An 18,418-nucleotide genomic window follows, 5' to 3' on the forward strand; every position below is an offset into this window, starting at 1 on the left:
CAATTCCCCCACCACAGCCCACTACTCCATCTCAGCCTCCTCCTATACCTGGCCTTCCCAAAGAAAATCACATGCACATGGGCAGGCCTATTCAGTGCTCATGATTATCAATGGAGATCCCCTGAAAGAGAACCTATGATACAAAACACAGCAAGTATTAAATAGTTTCAAATTTCAATGCAAACAGGGACATGCATCAGAGCTGGTTCCGCATTGTGGGAATCACATAAAGTAAAATGAAGGTCTCTTGTTTGCTCTAGCGCTATCTAAGGCTTTGTTTGCATTTCAAGAGACAATCTGCCTCATCTGTACTTTCCTGTTGCTCAATTATTTTACCAAATTTATTCTGAAACGCAATAAAATATTTTTATTTACATTTGGTAAAAAACCCACAACATACTGTGGTCTTTTTCTTCTAAAAACTCTGGTACACTGGAAAGTGCATCACAAGTTGCGGTTAGACGTTGAATAAGTAAACTGATTTCCATGTTAACACAATTATCAGCAGTCAGAACTACCTGACCTTTGGCCTTCCATTATTTAACCCAAAGTAAAAGCTGCAAGAGAATACAATAAAAAGCTTCTTCGTTGCTTATTATTCATCTGAGCACCTTCAATGATACCATGTGGTCCTGCAGCACCCTCAGCACCCCTAGCTGTAGCATCACAGTTCAGTTCTTGAGAGCACTAGAACTTGCTGGCGGAGAGGGTGAGGACCCACTTGGGGATGCAGATGAACCCCGGGATGAAGCGAGCTAGCCAGGCGAGGGAGGGGACCATGGAGAGAACAATGCGCAGGGAGGTGTAGTTCGTGATCGGCCGGCCTGCAGAGGAGACAAAAGGTTAACAGGGGAAGGTGAACATAGGCCACCAACATCTCCTGTCAAAGGCAACACAGTGGAGACACTCACTCAAGGCAAAGCATGTGCTAAAAAGCAAGCAGTAGCTGTAAGTAGATAAGGCGCTGACTAATCTAAGAACCAAACAGGTTGTCACAAGATGGACTGCGTTAATATACAAAAATAAATTACCTTCTTAAACTGCCCCCTTCACGCAACCCCCTCAACTATACCGACTCAGCACCTTAACTGCTCCCTCATACTCTTCAATGGGCACCTATCCCCACATTAACGGCCTTTCCACATAGACAAACTCCACAGGCACATTTTCTCCCACTTATCCTCACTACCTTTATACCTCGCTCCTTCCTGACTAACAGCCAGTTTCACCTCTTATTCTTCCACGTATTTTTACCACTTCCTCTACCTTTTCACTCCCTCCCTTGCATCACACAAGCACTCCTCTCACTCCTGATACCTACTATACTCATAGCCTCTTTACCAACCAGATGACAACTCACACTGACCCCACTCCAAAAACACATTCCCTCTTGTCCTCACCTCACTCCATCATACACCTGCTCCCTCTGTGCACCCTTCCTACACAGATAACCTACCTCTCCCTCATTCTCATGTAGCCCTACTCTCACCAATGCCATATTAAATGCACACCTACCTACTGCCTCTTTTGCTGTTTATCAGCAAGTCCATTCTAGCCACTCGCAAACACAGACTAACAGCACAATGGCAAGCACACCACTAACAACCACTGGAGTCTTTTGGTCTCTTAAGACCACACCACACCCAGAAAAAAAACTGTTGTAATTAAGTTGAGTCCATTCCAGGTATTATCTTCAAGTTGATTTATTAAGTAGATGTTGCACAGCCAATCACCAACTAACAGTCACACTCACGAACATTCCATTCACCAATATTCTCATACACAGTCACGCAGGCTGAGCAGCAGCAGTATAACAAAAACAAATCAACCATCGGAAGCCGGCGTAAAAGAAACAAACAAGGCTCTAATGGAGCAGCACCTTCCTCAACTCCCTAACAATTACTTCTTCTCCCAAAGGTGTGATAGTCAACAGCCCAGACACTCAAACCCCCTACTCTCTAATTCACAGACACTGATGAACCCTACTACTGCCCCTCACCTCCCCTAAATAACCAGAGTACGGACTTGATTTAGATCTCAGCGGACAGGTTACTCCGCCACAATGGTGATGGATATTACGTCTGCCGAAATATAAACTCCACATGTCCTATGGGATTTATATCTAGGCAGACGGGATATCCGGAGCTACCCGTCCGCTGGGATCTAAATCATGCCCTAAGTCTTTACTCAATCTTCAAGAGCAAAAGAAAACAAATAGCAGCTGGCGCTAGCTTCTCTGAAACTTCTTTTCCACTTTCACCTAGCTCACTTCTCCTCTCTAGCTTTCCCACAACTTTCACAACACCTCAACTTCCTGTTCCTTCCCTCATGAGATATCAATGCACATTAGGAGAAGTTTACAAGTATTTCTTAGCACACATACTCATTAGCTTCTTGGCGCTGTAGATAAAACACATCCTAATTTGATACTTAGAGCATTACACAATAAAAAAGCATTGCCAAAGCCAAGGGGTCGGTGTTGACTGCCAGCCTTTTGACTTTGGCAATTCTTGTTTGCTCTGCTAAGCTATTTACATAATGTTATTGTTGGGGAAGCTGCTGAGTCCCCATCAATCTAAAACATTTAAGTAAAGGCAACAATATTTTTGGGGTCCAAAAAGGCACACATTACCATAGTAGTCCTTGGCATTAAAGAAAACTACTTTGTGTGTGTATGCGCTCCTTGAGAATGGGAGGCATGTTGTAAGTCACAGTGAAGTCAGGTAATGGCTGTAGTGGAAGAAAAAATTAAATGACACTACAACAGACTTATGGATGACATCTGGCTGAAAACGCTTATAAGTAACAAAGTTATCCACTTCATTTTAGTAAAATCAAAAGGTCAATCTAAACCCCGACCTAAAAAAGCCAATGGATCTAGTGTTGGCTTTTGCTAATGCTTCTTAAAACGTTTTAGTAAATCTTTATTTCAAATAAATAGAGTAGGTTGAAAAGATAGATACATAGAGAGGTTTACAAAACAGACAGAGAGGATCATAAAGGCAGACAGAGGGGGTGGATAGACAGACAGACAGATAAATATAAAGACTTGGATAGATAGATAGATAGATAGATAGATAGATAGATAGATAGATAGATAGATAGATAGATAGATAGATAGATAGATAGATAGATAGATAGAACAGTTAATTCATAGGTGGACAGACAGGTAGATAGGCACAAAGTGGTATAGATAGACAGATAAGATAGATAAATAGATACATAGGGTTGCAAACATAGACAGACAGATATATATATATATAGACAGCACAAAACAGATTCAATTAGTAATAAAATGGTTAAATATCTACCTGAACAAGACATATAAAAGTACAGAAAGCAAACTAGAATGACCTACACGCAGGACATATATATTACACTGATTTACAAGTCTATCTGTAGTCCTCAATTAAAATTCATACATGAGTTCAGGTATAAATGCATTTTATTGCATGCATTCTAAAAAAGAATTACTTTATAAAGAATAGATTCAAATGGATACAATCTGTGCCCGGGGGTGCAACAGGCATTCCCGCCTGCTTCGTGCGCCCCTCAGGGCACTTTGGTATTACACAAGGGGCAGCAGACGCTTTTGTGGACCCTTCTGTAATACAAATAGTGCTTCCATGCAAATGATGGAATCTCTTTACCTTTGTGCCTGTGCTGTTGTGGACACAGGTGCAGCGGTAAAGAAGCAGTCAGAAGGTGCACTGACAGTGTGCCACAAAAAGGTGTCAGTGTCAGTGTGCCCCCGATGGCAGCCCTCTAGATGGGGGTCAAGGGAGTCCTATGGATCCCTCTGCACCCGCCTGCAAATGGATCTCTGTCACTCACTGGACCCGCCTGTAAGGGGATCTCTCTCCTCTCTTTAAAGTGCTGGTGGATGCCACCTGCACAATTGATTGCGCTGCCCCCAGGACAGCACGAGTTCACGGCTGGCCAGAGGGCAGCACATTAAACCTAATAGGGTGTATTCTCCATGTTTGCATGTGGCACACCTGTTAGACAGTGCAGGGTGGCGCAAACAGGTGGAGTGCGACCTATATGTAGTAGGGCCTCTGCTCTACTCTGATATAGCTACAAGCAGATAATAAACAAGCATTTGCAATGCAATAGGTCTCGCATTAGGAAAGTTTGAGCTATTGGTCTTGTAAATGACACATTTTTTATTTATGTGTTGGTTTTGAAAATAGCTAAAATTAATAGCTTTGTCATTTACAATGCCAATACTTTTATCTTTTGTAAATGTGACACCTATAGCATTTGTAATGCAACATGTTTTGTATTTACGTGACTTAGATGTATTGATATTACAAATAACAATGGCTTTTAATTTTTTTAAATAATTAATACTTAAATAAAAGTTATTGTAATTTATAATGGCAATAGCTTAAACTTTTGTAAATAACTTTTGTGAAGATTATGATCAGTGTATTTTATTTTGACGAAAATCCAAGAACAGAAGTGAAATATTAACATCTTTTTGTGACATTTGTAATAAAGCTTGAAACATTGATAGAACATATTTGAACCAGTTGTTGTTGAATGGTTGCACAGATTGATACTGTGGTGGCGCTCAGGGATGTGGTGGCGACGAGTGATGCTGTGGCGACGAGTGATGTTGTGGCGTTCAGTGATGCTGTGGTAGCGCATAGTGATGTTGTGGTGCCCCTGAGTGATGCTGTGGTGCCCCTGAGTGATGCTGTGGTGCCCCTGAGTGATACTGTGGTGGTGCCATAGATAGAGTGAGGGCGATAGATAGCTAGAGGGAGGGCGATAGATAGATAGAGTGAGGGCGATAGATAGATCGAGTGAGGGCGATAGATAGATAGAGTGAGGGCGATAGATAGATAGAGTGAGGGCGATAGATAGATAGAGTGAGGGCGATTGATAGATAAGAGTGAGGGCGATAGATAAGAGTGAGGGCGATAGATAAGAGTGAGGGCGATGGATAAGGGTGAGGGCGATGGATAAGGGTGAGGGCGATGGATAAGGGTGAGGGCGATGGATAAGGGTGAGGGCGATAGATAAGAGTGAGGGCGATAGATAAGAGTGAGGGCGATAGATAAGAGTGAGGGCGATAGATAAGAGTGAGGGCGATAGATAGAGTGAGGGCGATAGATAGAGTGAGGGCGATAGATAAGAGTGAGGGCGATAGATAAGAGTGAGGGCGATAGATAAGAGTGAGGGCGATAGATAGAGTGAGGGCGATAGATAGAGTGAGGGCGATAGATGTGTGTGGTTGTGTGTGAGTGTGTGTGTGTGTGTGTGTGGTTGTGTGGTTGTGTGTGTGTGTGTGGTTGTGTGTTGTGTGTATGGTTGTGTGTGGTTGTGTGTGTGTGGTTGGGTGTGGTTGTGTGTATGGTTGTGTGTGTATGAGGTTGTATGTGTGGCTGTCTGTGTGGTTGTGGTTGTGTGTGTGGTTGGTTGTTGTGTGTGTGTGTGGTTGGGTGTATTGTTGTGGTTGTGTGTGTGGTGTTTGTGGTTGAATGTGTGGTTGTGTGTGTATGTATGTGGTTGTGTGTGTGTGTGTGTGTGTGTGTGTGTGTGTGTGGTTGTGTGTGTATGTGATGTTGTAGGTGTGTGTGGTATGTGTGGTTGTGTATGTTTGTGGTTGTGTGTGTGTGGTTGAGTGTGTTTGTGTGGTTGTGTGTGTGTGGTTGTATGTGTGTGGTTGTATGTGTGTGTGTGTGGTTGTATGTGTGTGTGCGTGGTTGTATGTATGTGTGTGTGCGGTTACAGAAGGATGTATGTGGAAGAGAGCAGCAGATCAGCACAGCAGAAGAGAACAGGGAGTTAGAGAAGGAGGCGGGTGGAAGAGAAGAGCAGATCAGCACAGGAGAAGAGAACAGGGAGGTAGAGAAGGAGGCGGGTTGAAGAGAGCAGCAGATCAGCTCTGGAGAAGAGAAGTGAACAGGGAGTTAGAGAAGGAGGTGGGTGGAAAAGAGCAGCATAACAGCACAGCAGAAGAGAACATGGAGTTAAAGAAGGAGGCGGGTGGAAGAGAGCAGCAGATCAGCACAGGAGAAGAGAACAGGGAGTTAGAGAAGGAGGCGGTGGAAGGGAACAGCAGATCAGCACAGGAGAAGAGAACAGAGAGTTGGAGGAGGGGGGCGGGGTGGAAGAGAGCAGCAGATCAGCATGGGAGAACAGAACATGGAGTTAAAGAAGGAGGCAGGATGGAAAAGAGCAGCAGATGAGCAGAGGGAGTAAAGAAGAGAACAGGGAGTTAGAGAAGGAGGTGGGTAGAAGAGAGCAGCAGATCAGCACATCAGAAGAGAAGAGTGAGTTAAAGAAGGAGGTGGGGTGGAAGAGAGCAGCAGAACAGCACATGAGAAGAGAACAGGGAGGTAGAGAAGGAAGTGGGGTGGAAGAGAACAGCAGATCAGCAAAAGAGAAGAGAACAGGGAGTTAAAGAAGGAGGCGGGGGGATGAAGAGATCAGCAGATCGGCACAGGAGAAGAGAACCGGGAGTTACAGAAGGAGGCCGTGGAAAAGAACAGCAGATCAGTACAGGAGAAGAGAACAGGGAGTTAAAGAAGGAGGCGGTGGAAGAGAGCAGCAGATTAGCACAGGAGAAGAGAACAGGGAGTTAGAGAAGGAGACGGGTGAAAGAGAACAGCATATCAGCACAGGAGAAGAGAAAAGGGAGTTAGAGAAGGAGGCGGGTGAAAGAGAACAGCAGATCAGCACTGGAGAAGAGAAAAGGGAGTTAGAGAAGGAGGCGGATGGAAGAGAGCAAAAAGATCATCACAGGAGAAGGCAACAAGGAGTTAGAGAATGAGGTGGGGTGGAAGAGAGTAGCAGATCAGTAGAGGAGAAGACAACAGGGAGTTAGAGAAGGGGCGGGTGGAAGAGAGCAGCAGATCAGCACGGAAGAACAGAACAGGGAGTTAAAGAAGGAGGTGGGGTGGAAGAGAGCAGCAGATCAGCACAGGAGAAGAGAACAGGAGGTTAAGGAAGGAGGTGGGGTGGAAGAGAACTGCATATTAGCACAGGAGAAGAGATCAGGGAGTTAGAGAAGGAGGTGGTTGAAAGAGAACAGCAGATCAGCACAGGAGAAGAGAACAGGGAGTTAGAGAAGGAGGCGGATGGAAGATAGCAGAAAGATTATCACAGGAGAAGAGAACAGGGAGTTAGAGAATGAGGCGGAAGGAAGAGAACAGCAGATCAGCACAGGAGAAGAGAACAGGGAGTTGAGGAAGGAAGTGGTGGAAGAGAACAGCAGATCAGCAAAGGAGAAAAGAACAGAGTTAAAGAAGGAGGCGGGTGGAAGAGAGCAGCAGATCAGCACAGGAGAAGAGAACAGGGAGTTAAGGAAGGAAGAGGGTGGAAAAGAACAGCACATTAGCACAGGAGAAGAGAAAAGGGAGTTAGAGAAGGAGGCAGGGTGAAAGAGAACAGCAGATCAGCACAGGAGAAGAAAACCAGGAGTTACAGAAGGAGGCGGTGGAAAAGAACAGCAGATCAGTACAGGAGAAGAGAACAGGGAGTTAGAGAAGGAGGCGGGGTGAAAGAGAACAACAGATCAGCACCGGAGAAGAGAAAAATGAGTTAGAGAAGGAGGCGGATGGACAAGAGCAAAAAGATCATCACAGGAGAAGGCAACAAGGAGTTAGGGAATGAGGTGGGGTGGAAGAGTAGAGCAGGTCAGCACAGGAGAAGAGAACAGGGAGGTCGAGAAGGAAGAGGGTGGAAGAGAACAGCACATTAGCACAGGAGAAGAGAAAAGGGAGTTAGAGAAGGAGGCAGGGTGAAAGAGAACAGCAGATCAGCACAGGAGAAGAGAACCAGGAGTTACAGAAGGAGGCGGTGGAAAAGAACAGCAGATCAGTACAGGAGAAGAGAACAGGGAGTTTGAGAAGGAGGCGGGGTGAAAGAGAACAACAGATCAGCACCGGAGAAGAGAAAAGGGAGTTAGAGAAGGAGGCGGATGGACGAGAGCAAAAAGATCATCACAGGAGAAGGCAACAAGGAGTTAGGGAATGAGGTGGGGTGGAAGAGTAGAGCAGGTCAGCACAGGAGAAGAGAACAGGGAGGTAGAGAAGGAGGCAGGTTGAAGAGAGCAACAGATCAGCTCTGAGAAGAGAAGTGAACAGGTAGTTAGAGAAGGAGGTGGGTGGAAGAGAGCAGCATAACAGCACAGCAGAAGAGAACATGGAGTTAAAGAAGGAGGCGGGTGGAAGAGAACAGCAGATCAGCATAGGAGAAGAGAACAGGGAGTTAGAGAAAGAGGCGAGTGGAAGAGAACAGCAGATTAGCGCAGGAGAAGAAAACAGGGAGTGAAAGAAGGAGGCGGGTTGGAAGAGAGCAGCAGATCAGCACAGGAGAAGAGAAGAGAACAGGGAGTTAGAGAAGGAGTCAGGGTGGAAGAGTGCAGCAGATCAGCAACTACAGGAGACAACTTCGTCAAGTGAGCCCACAGGCCAATGTGACTGACCTGAACAGCCAAGTTGGCCATGAGTACCTCAGGGGCGGCTGTCTCTGATCATGACTTACTATTAGCAGGGTTGAGGGTTTGCGAAGCCATCCGTGTAATCCATTTTCCATTTTACTTTTTTTTTTATTTGTAACAAACAATCATGTATTTTGTCCCTACTAAAAGGTTCCACATTCGGAATAGACAACAATGAGTCATTTTTATAGGACAGTCTTTCCTTTGATTAAAGCAAGCAACTCGCCAAGAATTACAAGTTTTATTTTGAAAGAATGCATAGCGTTTTTCAAATGTTTAAGAAATGCACCATTCTCAAATTATTTTGGCTTTTATTGTACTGTCATCTAGTTAAAACAAAACACTAAGGTGTAGTATTTGCAATGTTTAAATGCTCTCAAAACAAAACACTCGGAGTCTGAATGCCAGTCAGGAAAGAGAGACACAAACAGACACGCAATATCTGAGAGGGTGAAAAAGGCTAGTATTTCTAAAGTTAGAATCGAAAAGTGTTCTTGCCAGGTTAACAAGATCAGTAATCACAGTTGTAAAAAAGCCAGAAACGGCGGGGGTGGGGGAGAGTATTCCTTTGAAGTGCAAACGGCGGGGGTGGTGGAGGGATTCCTTTGAAGTGCAGAGAGAGGCTCACAGGCTCCCAAAGCGACGTGCACGTGCCCAACACACACAACTTATTATCAGGCGCTGCAGGCAACCGAGCGCGATCCACAGCACTATTACATACTGATTGAACTACATGTCATAACGGACAAAACGTGAGTGATTATGGCTTTTGATCGGAGTAACATACTATCTTGAAGAGCAGAGATGGGATATAAATAAATAAATCAGTGGCTGCGGCACGAGGGTCGACTTTAGGCGGTGAGACCGGTGCACTGTGTTTAAAAATAATGTATAGGTTAAAAGGCACATGCTGCAGAGGTCCTTGTGTGTCGGTCGGACAGTTTTTATGAAACAATAAAAAGTTTAAAATAACTCTAGTGAATAATGTTTCTGTTGGAGAGGGATAGAGATGTGTCTAGTGGCAATTTTAAACCATTATAAAGTAGCGCAGAGGGTTAATGTGTGTGCTGCAAAAGAACTTGTACCATGCCGATCACAGTACTGAGTGAACTATGAGTAGCGCTATGAAAATGAAATGCACATCTATGAGGGACTGAGGAGAGATGAGGGGCACTGTTGGAGGGTGGGGGGGGGGAGCATGGGGCAAAAGAAGGCTGTTGCTATGGGCGCCACCCGCGCTAAAGCCGGCCCTGGCGGCGTAATAATATAATAGAAATACCTTGCGTTAATAAAATACGCCACTAGAGGGCACTGCACATTTAAATACACAGCGTGTATACTCACCAGTCTCGAGCAACAATAGTCTAAATACGAATCACGAGAGAGCAGCAGCCTAGGCCAAGCGAACGCCTGGCAAGGCGTCACGCTTCAGTAGACAACATGCATTGGGAGGAATCCGGCTTGGAATCCTCTTGGTCAAAGAGTTTGTTTTAACTCCAATAGTTCAGAGCTATAAATAGCTCAACTTAAAAAAAATGACATTGGAACAGGTTGGATTCAGGGAGCCAACAGGGGACAAAGCAAAATGGAGAGCAGGTGTGGGGAGATGGGCACGGGCAAAAGAGGACACTGTGGATGATTGGGGGGGGTATGGGGGGAAAGAAGGGCTCCAAAGAGACCAATATGGTGTGCTGGGTGGAATGGCATGCTGGTGGGGGAGAGAAGCACACAGTCGACAGAACAACATGAGGCGATGGGATGAGCGGAGAACCACACTAGGAAGTCAGCTGCAAAAAATAAACTCTAATGGAATGCTTTATGAAAAAAAGAAAAAGAAGAATGTAGAAAATCACACACTTGTGTACAATTAAAAGGAGGCGACCACAGGGGTGGTAAACAGGTTGTGCCCCAGGGTAGGGACATAGGCATGCTGGGTGGAATACAATAAATGAAGCCAGCGAATTGAAAGCAAGCAAATGTGAGTAACAACATTCTAAGCCAATGGTGTGCATAGGGAGAAATGTCTTCTTTAGGAAGCTTTAAGAATGTCCCTAACATATCTTTGCAGCTAGACAGCTGCACTAGATGGTAGTCTTCCACCAATGAAAAGTCTCTGATAAGTGACCGAGCAGCAGTAGAGTTAAGAAAACTAGGACACAGCCGTAGACCAGGAATAAAGGCCAGACCAAAAAAAAAGAGGGAGGAGGAGCGTGAATCAAAGACTAGCCCCTGCAGACTGGCTGACTCAGAGACCCTCATCCGGTGACCCTGGATTTCAGCAAAGCCAGCCCTGTCTAAGCAGCTGCCTTTTTAAGCCCGCCTCGCTCAGTGCCCTCGAATAAGTCATGGGCACCTGACTGTGTGGGCAGACACAGAGTCCATGCTATACATCAAAAGACATTAAAAGTCTCTTCGAAAGCCAGCTGGAATATATTTACTGCACGGCCCGCCCTTTCTGAAAGCATTGATTTGTGTTGTTGACTGGACTACGGCTAGTCTGTTGGCAAAAAATACAACTTGCTCTAACTTTTTGCACAAAGTACCTCTTTGCCAGTGGGGGCAGGGCAACAAAAAGGCTTAAGCATCCTCACACTTAACGTTTTACCACATTTCCAACACATTCACTGGCTGGAGAAAGCAGATTCAGATGAACAATCCTGAAGGCAGAGTGCTTGGTTTTATGTGAGATGAGGCTCTAGCAAGAGCGGAGCCTATCTGCAGCTTTCGGAACCATGTCCTTATAGCTATTCTATGATATAGCCATACTATATACTCTTAAGTGCATTATAATCCTCGCGGTTGAATGCTAACTTTGGTTTGGCTTTATCAAAACATGTCGTGTGAGGTGTCATACGCTTTGGAATACCACCCCCTCGCCAGTTCTGGCGACGGGGGTAGTATTCCACCCTTCTAGAGGGAGAAGACATGTTGTTCCTGTTAATCCCGGTTAAAGTTAACCAGAGCCTCAGCATCACAAAATGGATGCTGCTGCCACAGACACAAGTCTGACCTCCTGCTGCTGGGAGTCCTTCCAGCGAGGGAGGCTTGGACAATAGGTTTCCTGTCTTGGGAGGTGCTAGCACTACCCCAGACAGGCCAGAGTGTATTGGGGCAGGGAGGGCTAAATGAAATGAGACACTGTCTGGGGCACACAAGATGCTCCATGCATAGTCCGGTTGAAACCAGTTGCTGGAGCACTCCAGCCCCAGCTCTGGCACGAAACTGGACAAAGGGAAAGGGGTGTAACCACCCCCTTCCCTGGTCCCACCCATAGGACGGACCTAGCAGGTAACCCAGCCCCTTTAATTCGTATAAAGTTAGGAGCTGAGTCTAGAGACTTTAGATTTATCCTGAACTGAAACTTGAAATGAAACTGTGGATCTTCGACATTCTACTGCAACTAGAAGACTGAAGAATCTCCCTTGTGGTCAAGGAGTGACCACCCTGTGAAAACAGGCACCATCCAGCGATCTGCGGTTTGCTTTGTCGACATTCCCGCCGGAGCCCGAGCGCAGAGCTCGACAAGAACCAGACTTCCAGACTTCTTTGACCCCGATCCACAGCCACAGCAAGGCTGAGACCTGTGGAGGCGACGAGAGACGTGGGACCGGCCATCTTGGAAAACTTGAGCATTGCTACTTGTGCAGCTTCTGAGGCACCCTCAAAGTTGTGCATTGGGGATTGAGAAGCCCCAGCCCCGAGCACCTTCTACACCGATGCACAGCCTTCCACACTCCACGAGTGCCGCGTGGGGCCTGCTAGTGTTTTTGTTCTCGACGCGTGTGTCCGGAAACTTGCCCGTTGGCTAGTGGCCTCTGTGACGACGAACCTTTAAACTTACACCGCTGGCCTGGTTGCTCCAGGCTGGCCCTTGCTTCCCTGAAAACACCCGCGTAGCTAGGGGGGGGGCGAGGGGGGCGGACCGCCCCAGGCGGCACTATATAGTGGGCGGCGGCCGTGCTGCACTGGTGGCCTTTATCATTTATTTGGGGAGTGTCAGTGTCCCCAAATAAATGTAAAGGCCGCCGCCGCATCGGGCCGCCACTGCTGGGCCTATTTCTTGAATTGCAAGGACTCGCAACTGCTGGCTGCAGTGCGCACAAGCACGCACCACCACCACTGAGCGTGTGGTCGCGCGCGCAACGCTATCGACGTCAGAGGCCCTCTGAATTTCGGGGAACAGGCCGGGGGAATCAAAAGAGAATGGATGACTGCCTCAGGGTCAGGGTCAGCCGAGGAGCAGACTGTAAAACTTTCCACCGCATTTCGCGCTCACCTCGCTTCATAAAAATAGTGCTCACGGACTCGAGCCATCTTTTTATGCTTTCTAAGAAAAGAGACGGAGAAAAGCCTTCTTAATCACCAGGAAAGTGGTATGTATTAATCATAGAAGTGGCACGGGGGGCTCCTAGTCATATAACTTGAACTGCTAAATGGAGGAAAAAGAAAAATTAACCTTTCACTCTAATGCATGTGTGAAGGGGCGAACTTTTGCAGCAGTAGATGTACATTTAGGTATGCGAATATTTAAGTTTTCATTTTAATCTATACAAGAGAAAACATTGGAAAAATGAGTTGCTCACATCCAATGTGTGGTGCATCAGTGGTGGAATTGTATACCTGCAGCCCCTGTGGTACTGTTGGGCCCCGCAGCTCCAGGGGGCCGGTGGAGCTCAGCAAAAGCGGCAGGCGGTGGGCTGGGGAGGGGTCCTTGTACTTAGCAGGGCAGCTCCCTAAAGTTTTGATAAAGTGGCATGTGATGTGGCTGGCGAGCGCGAGCCTCTGCTGCACCCCCACTCATAAAAGGAGCTCTGGATGATGTTGTTCTGGTTGTGGATATTTTAAAAACGGGCTGATGCATGAAAACGGAAGTGAACTACTAGAGCAATTATTTTGTTTCCATTACTGGACCAACAAGGCTTACTCATTCTATCTCGTCCTCTTTTGCCCCCACACCTCCCCAGTTTCCCACGTCCAGATCTTTCACTCACGGCTGCATGGCCTCGGTGTAATTTGGAAAATCTCAGTCAGCCCTGACTTCATTTCAGGTCAAATGGTTGTTCGTAGGTTCTGGGACGCACATACCGGGGGTGAGCAAAGTATTTTTTATCCTGACAAATTTTCTGATTTTTTGACATCGGATTTTTTTTGTACATTGTTAGATTATGCACATTGTTTTGCAAGTTACTGTACCTAACCCAGCTAAGCCAAAAATCGTGCGACTAAATTCTCCCTCCCTCCTTACATACTCTGCAGTAATCACTGCAGAGTATGTATGGGTAATGAGTGGTCTTTGGTCACACTATTTTGTTATTGCATAATGCATCCATTTTTGGATGCAAGGGTGCATTTTGCACTAAAAAATAGCACCAAACGTCCACTCTGCCCGTCATGGAATTTCGTGGAATCTCACAGAATTTTTATGTAATACCGCAGAATCAAATTGTGCCAAATCCACCCATCCCTAGTTGAAATTAACTTTGTGAATTGAGGTTGTAGGCTGCTAATGAAAAATGTTTTAGGTTCTGTCATTATCCAAGTGCAACTTTCTGTCAAATGTTCCCTTTGCTCATGATAGGCATAGGTGATCTGGAAGCAACTGTCACAGTAAGTAAACCTGGCAATCAGTGATTTTTCTTTATGTTTGTTTTCAATTAGAATTTTTCATTGAACTTGGCACCCCCTTAATTTGTCACCTCAAGTGGCTGCTAGCTGTCTGTGTGGAAAGGCCATTCAGAATTTGGGAGTATTTAGAATAAAATTACCTTCTGGCCCTGAGAGGTATATGTGCAAATCTAACCAAAAGGCAGTGGATAACTATGAAGGCTAAAAATAAAAATACAATCAGCAAGTGATTAGAGAGGTAGCGGGGTTCTGGGAGCAGAAGTGCACTGTTACTCTATTGTGATGTAATGTTCTTTAAAGAGGAGTGAGTTAGACGATTTCCTAAACTAGAGCATGAGTGGGTCATTCCTGATGGAAATGGCGATGTTGTTCAAAATCCTGGATACATAGATGAAGGCTTGTTGCCTTGTTTTCTTGTTTTTCATACTCCTTTGCATCCATTTTGATGGTGTCTGACTGAGTATATGCGTAGAGCCAGAAGAGATGTTGAACTATGCAAGGGTGCTGGCTACGACAGCTTTGTAAATGATGCAGCTGGTTTTTAAGATGGTGCAGGCTAACAATGGAGTTCTGTCAGGATGGGGGAGTGATGTGAATAGAATTCTTCAGGCCCTGGATGAGGCATTATGCTTCATGTAGGATGCCCTTAAAGGGGTGCACTTGGCAGTCGGGAGGCCATGAAGCAGGGAATAGGTACCATCCTGGTGCAAAAATGTGAGAGCTCGAACAGCAATTTCAGGTTGAATCTTAGTGGCTTGGAGAGGGGTAGAATTTGGGATTTGAAGCCATCAAGGTTCATATCACAGATCAAGATTTTCACTGCTTGTTTCTTGCTGTTCTTGGCAAAGACAAGGAATTCAGTCTTGGTGGGGTTGAGCATTAGGCAAGGTTTGAACATCCAAAAATGAAGCCAGTTAATTGGGGAGACCATGATATTTGGTCATTTAATGTCAGCTGTAGATGATAGATCCCCGAACAATTTCATGTATGTGCATGTTTGCATTGTGCTGAGGGGATTACCAGGTATTTGTTCACACAGCTCTCCGATGGATGTCACACCCGTTTTTTCTGAGTCACCAGATAGATCATGCAGTCTGTGTTTTCTCCTTTGTACTGCCGGTCACCGGTGTATTCAACTATGTAGCCTTGGACTGTGTCATGTATGTGCAGGTAACTTGCATGATCAAGGTAGATATTAGCGGCGATATTACGTGTCTCTCGGACCTCTTTGAAGTGCTCGCCGTCCTTTTTCTCAGCCACTCCCCCAGGGGCGGCAATCTGAGGGATAGCCCCGGGCGCCACAAGCTCTAGCTACGCCCCTGCCTGAAAAGGAGAAGCCTCCCAGACCTTGCTAGTCTGCAACAGAAGCCATCTTCGATTCCTGCGTGGGTTGCCTTTGCCAAGGCTTGTTACTCCAATCCAGAAGCCGACACCGCCAACAGCGAGATCCTTTGTGGGACAGTCCGTATCCAGCTCCTGGTCGTCGTCGACACCTCCTGGTCCACGTGGCTGCAGAGACAAGCTTCACGACATCACCTGATTGCTTCACGACATCGCCTGGTTCCTTCCTGGTCACTGGCTAGTGACCCAGACTCTGTCCCGTCTGCTTTCAGGTACTCTTCATCCTCGATCTGCCCTTGGATCCAACCGGACACTTCTCTCCTGGTCGCCTGCAGCATCTTTTCACAGGTCTCCATAGGATTCAGTGACGAAACCCGACACAACTTGACACCTATGCACCCGGCTCCTGTGGGTGAGGTAACGCGAGTACTCCGGTGCTCCTGTGGGTATTGACTATCCTAGTGTCCTAGTTTTCAGTAGCTTTCTCCTAGTCCATCCGGAAGTGTCCTAAATCAACTAGTTACTTACTCTTACGTTCCCATTGTATCCCTATGGTAACTCGCGTGTGTGTTAAGATACTGCACACGCTCCCCGTGGGCCTCCTGCTTCCTAAACTTTGGTAGTTCATTCCCTAGGCTCTAGGCCTACTCCTTGTTCGTGACGTGGTCCTTATACCACTATTTTAGAATATGGTTTGCAACGCCCCTAGGGATAGACTATATTTTGTGCAACCTATTGTATGATAATTAAGTATCTTGTTATGTGCTTGTGCTTCTGACCTCATAAAGAGTTCAGAGGGGTTGTGTTAGTAATAAATACATATATATTTTATATATAACATGTGTGGTGTCCTTTCATTTGGTATTCAAGGGGTTACATATGGTAAAACAGCTGGCTTCACATTCTTTCTGAAGTTTTAGCCGTAGACTGCTTTGTCCATGCTACCACTAGGATAGCTGGTCTATAAGGTTGACTTTACAACCATCACCATAAGGGTTGTTTGAACTGATACAGGGTGCCCACTAGAATAGTGGACATCACATATCAGGCCAACTTCTCACATCTTGCACTACCCAAACCATGTAAATATTTGTAACCTACTGTGCTGTTCTTATTCTTCATATATATGTATATGTCCCTCCAGAACGGAGATGTAATTAAACTGTCCAGGACTTGTCAGAACTAACTATACACATTCTTGGCTAACCTCGCCTATATGTATTTTACTACAATGTGATACCTTAACATAGCTGCCTGATGTCTCTTATTCTGAAGCCTTCTCTACCTCACTTCTTTCACTTCAACCTCAGGAACAGGTGCAAAGAATCAACTGGATCAAACCATTGTATGCCACTCTCACAGCAAGAGCCAATACAGGCACACTTATATCAGAGCAATATCCAATATCTATGGGCACACGACAAGGATGAACAATTGTTGCTTACCTGTAAATGGTGGTTCTCCAGTATTGGTGTCTTTCATAGATTCACATGCTTGAACATTCCCCGTTGTCGAAGTGGGAGCCCCACTATAAATAAAATAGCAATAAAACCAATAATATATGTATGTAAAAACATAATTACACACATTCCAAAACCATAAATACTTATAAGTACCAAGGTTAGGACTAACACATAGGAATACATTAGAAGAAAAAGAACACTCTTATAGCATATCCATGTCATTATGTCAGTCCAAACCACAGCCAATCAGGCGCAAGCACCTCTCTAGAAACTTCTCCTCAGAGGCTCAGGCCCTCAGATTTTCATAGCACAAGAGTGACAAAACAGTCTAGAAGGAGAAGCGAGCCTCCGAGGGGAGGTGGGTGGGTCGCATGTGAATCTAGGAAAGACACCAATACTGGAGAACCACCGTTTACAGGTAAGTAACAATTGTTCTTCTCCAGTATTGGGGTGTCTTTCATAGATTCACATGCTTGAATAGAATAGTGAGCAGTAATAGCTGGCCGCAAGACAAAATAGCAGTGCATCAGCATGAAAATGCAATGAAATGACATAAAGCTGCCAGACAGATAATAGAAGAAACCATACAGGCGGAGGGAAGCAAAGAGGCTCACCTTATTTAAAAATATTGCGAAGCACCGCTCGGCCCACTGCTGTATCAGCTTCGTTGATCGTCTCAAGGCAGTAGTGCTTTGTGAAAGTGTGTCTGCTGGACCACGTGGCTGCTCGACATATTTGGTGAATTGGCCCACCAGCAAACAAGGCAGTAGAGGATGACATCGCCCTGGTGGAATGAGCTCTCACTGTAGATTGAACAGGCTTGCCGGCCTTCTGATGACAGAATTAAATTGCTGAGGAAATCCAACATGCAATAGTTGGCTTGGTAACAGAACGCCCCTTGCGCATGCGTCCGTAAACAACGAACAGTTGATCAGACCTACGAAAGGGTGGTGTCCTGTCGATGTAGAATTTAAGGCATCTTTTAACGTCCAATGAATGCAAACGTTGCTCCGCCTGAGATTGGGGATTAGCGAAGAAAGTCTTTAAGAACACTGGTTCATTGAGGTGAAAATCAGTTGGCACCTGTTGGTGTGAAGTACAACACAGTCCAATTTGAATTGAAGGAAAGGAGGCTGAATGGTAAAGGCGTGGATATCACTCACGCGACGTGAGGAGGTCAAAGCAAGAAGAAGGGCACCTTCCATGTCAAAAATTTCAAATCCGCTTTGTGGATGGGCTTAAAAGGCACCTTCATCAATTACGCTAAAACAACATTGAGATGCCAGAAAGGAGGAGGATGCCGAATGGGTGGGAACATCCTGAACAGCCCCATGAAAAACTGCAGAATGACCCTGGAAGAGTAGAGAGAGGAAGACCCATCCTGCCGAAAACTAGATATGGCCGTGAGGAAGACCTTCAAAGTGGAGTGGGAAAGTTCTGATTGAGCCAACTGCAGAAAGAACGGCTGAAGCTGAGCAGGAGAGGAGTGCACGGGATGAATGTTGGCAGATGCACACAAGTGACAGAACCTTTT

At 45.7% G+C, this 18,418-nt stretch overlaps 1 protein-coding gene across 2 annotated transcripts in view; it reads right to left on the reverse strand.

Moving 5' to 3' along the window:
* Positions 1-346: 346 nt before the first annotated feature.
* The window catches only part of DHRS1 (dehydrogenase/reductase 1), a 305,506-nt gene continuing 287,434 nt past the window's right edge, over positions 347-18,418 (reverse strand). Inside the window, exon 9 of one of the 2 annotated variants that reach the window (XM_086923740.1) lies at positions 347-824. In XM_086923740.1, coding sequence (XP_086779866.1) covers positions 688-824 — 137 coding nt within the window. In that variant the 3' untranslated portion in view covers positions 347-687. The remainder of the gene's footprint in view (positions 825-18,418) is intronic. The other variant, XM_086923741.1, reaches the window with a different exon arrangement.

The sequence above is a fragment of the Lissotriton vulgaris genome, chromosome 5, assembly GCF_964263255.1.
Source record: "Lissotriton vulgaris chromosome 5, aLisVul1.2, whole genome shotgun sequence".
In the NCBI taxonomy this organism is placed as follows: domain Eukaryota; kingdom Metazoa; phylum Chordata; class Amphibia; order Caudata; family Salamandridae; genus Lissotriton; species Lissotriton vulgaris.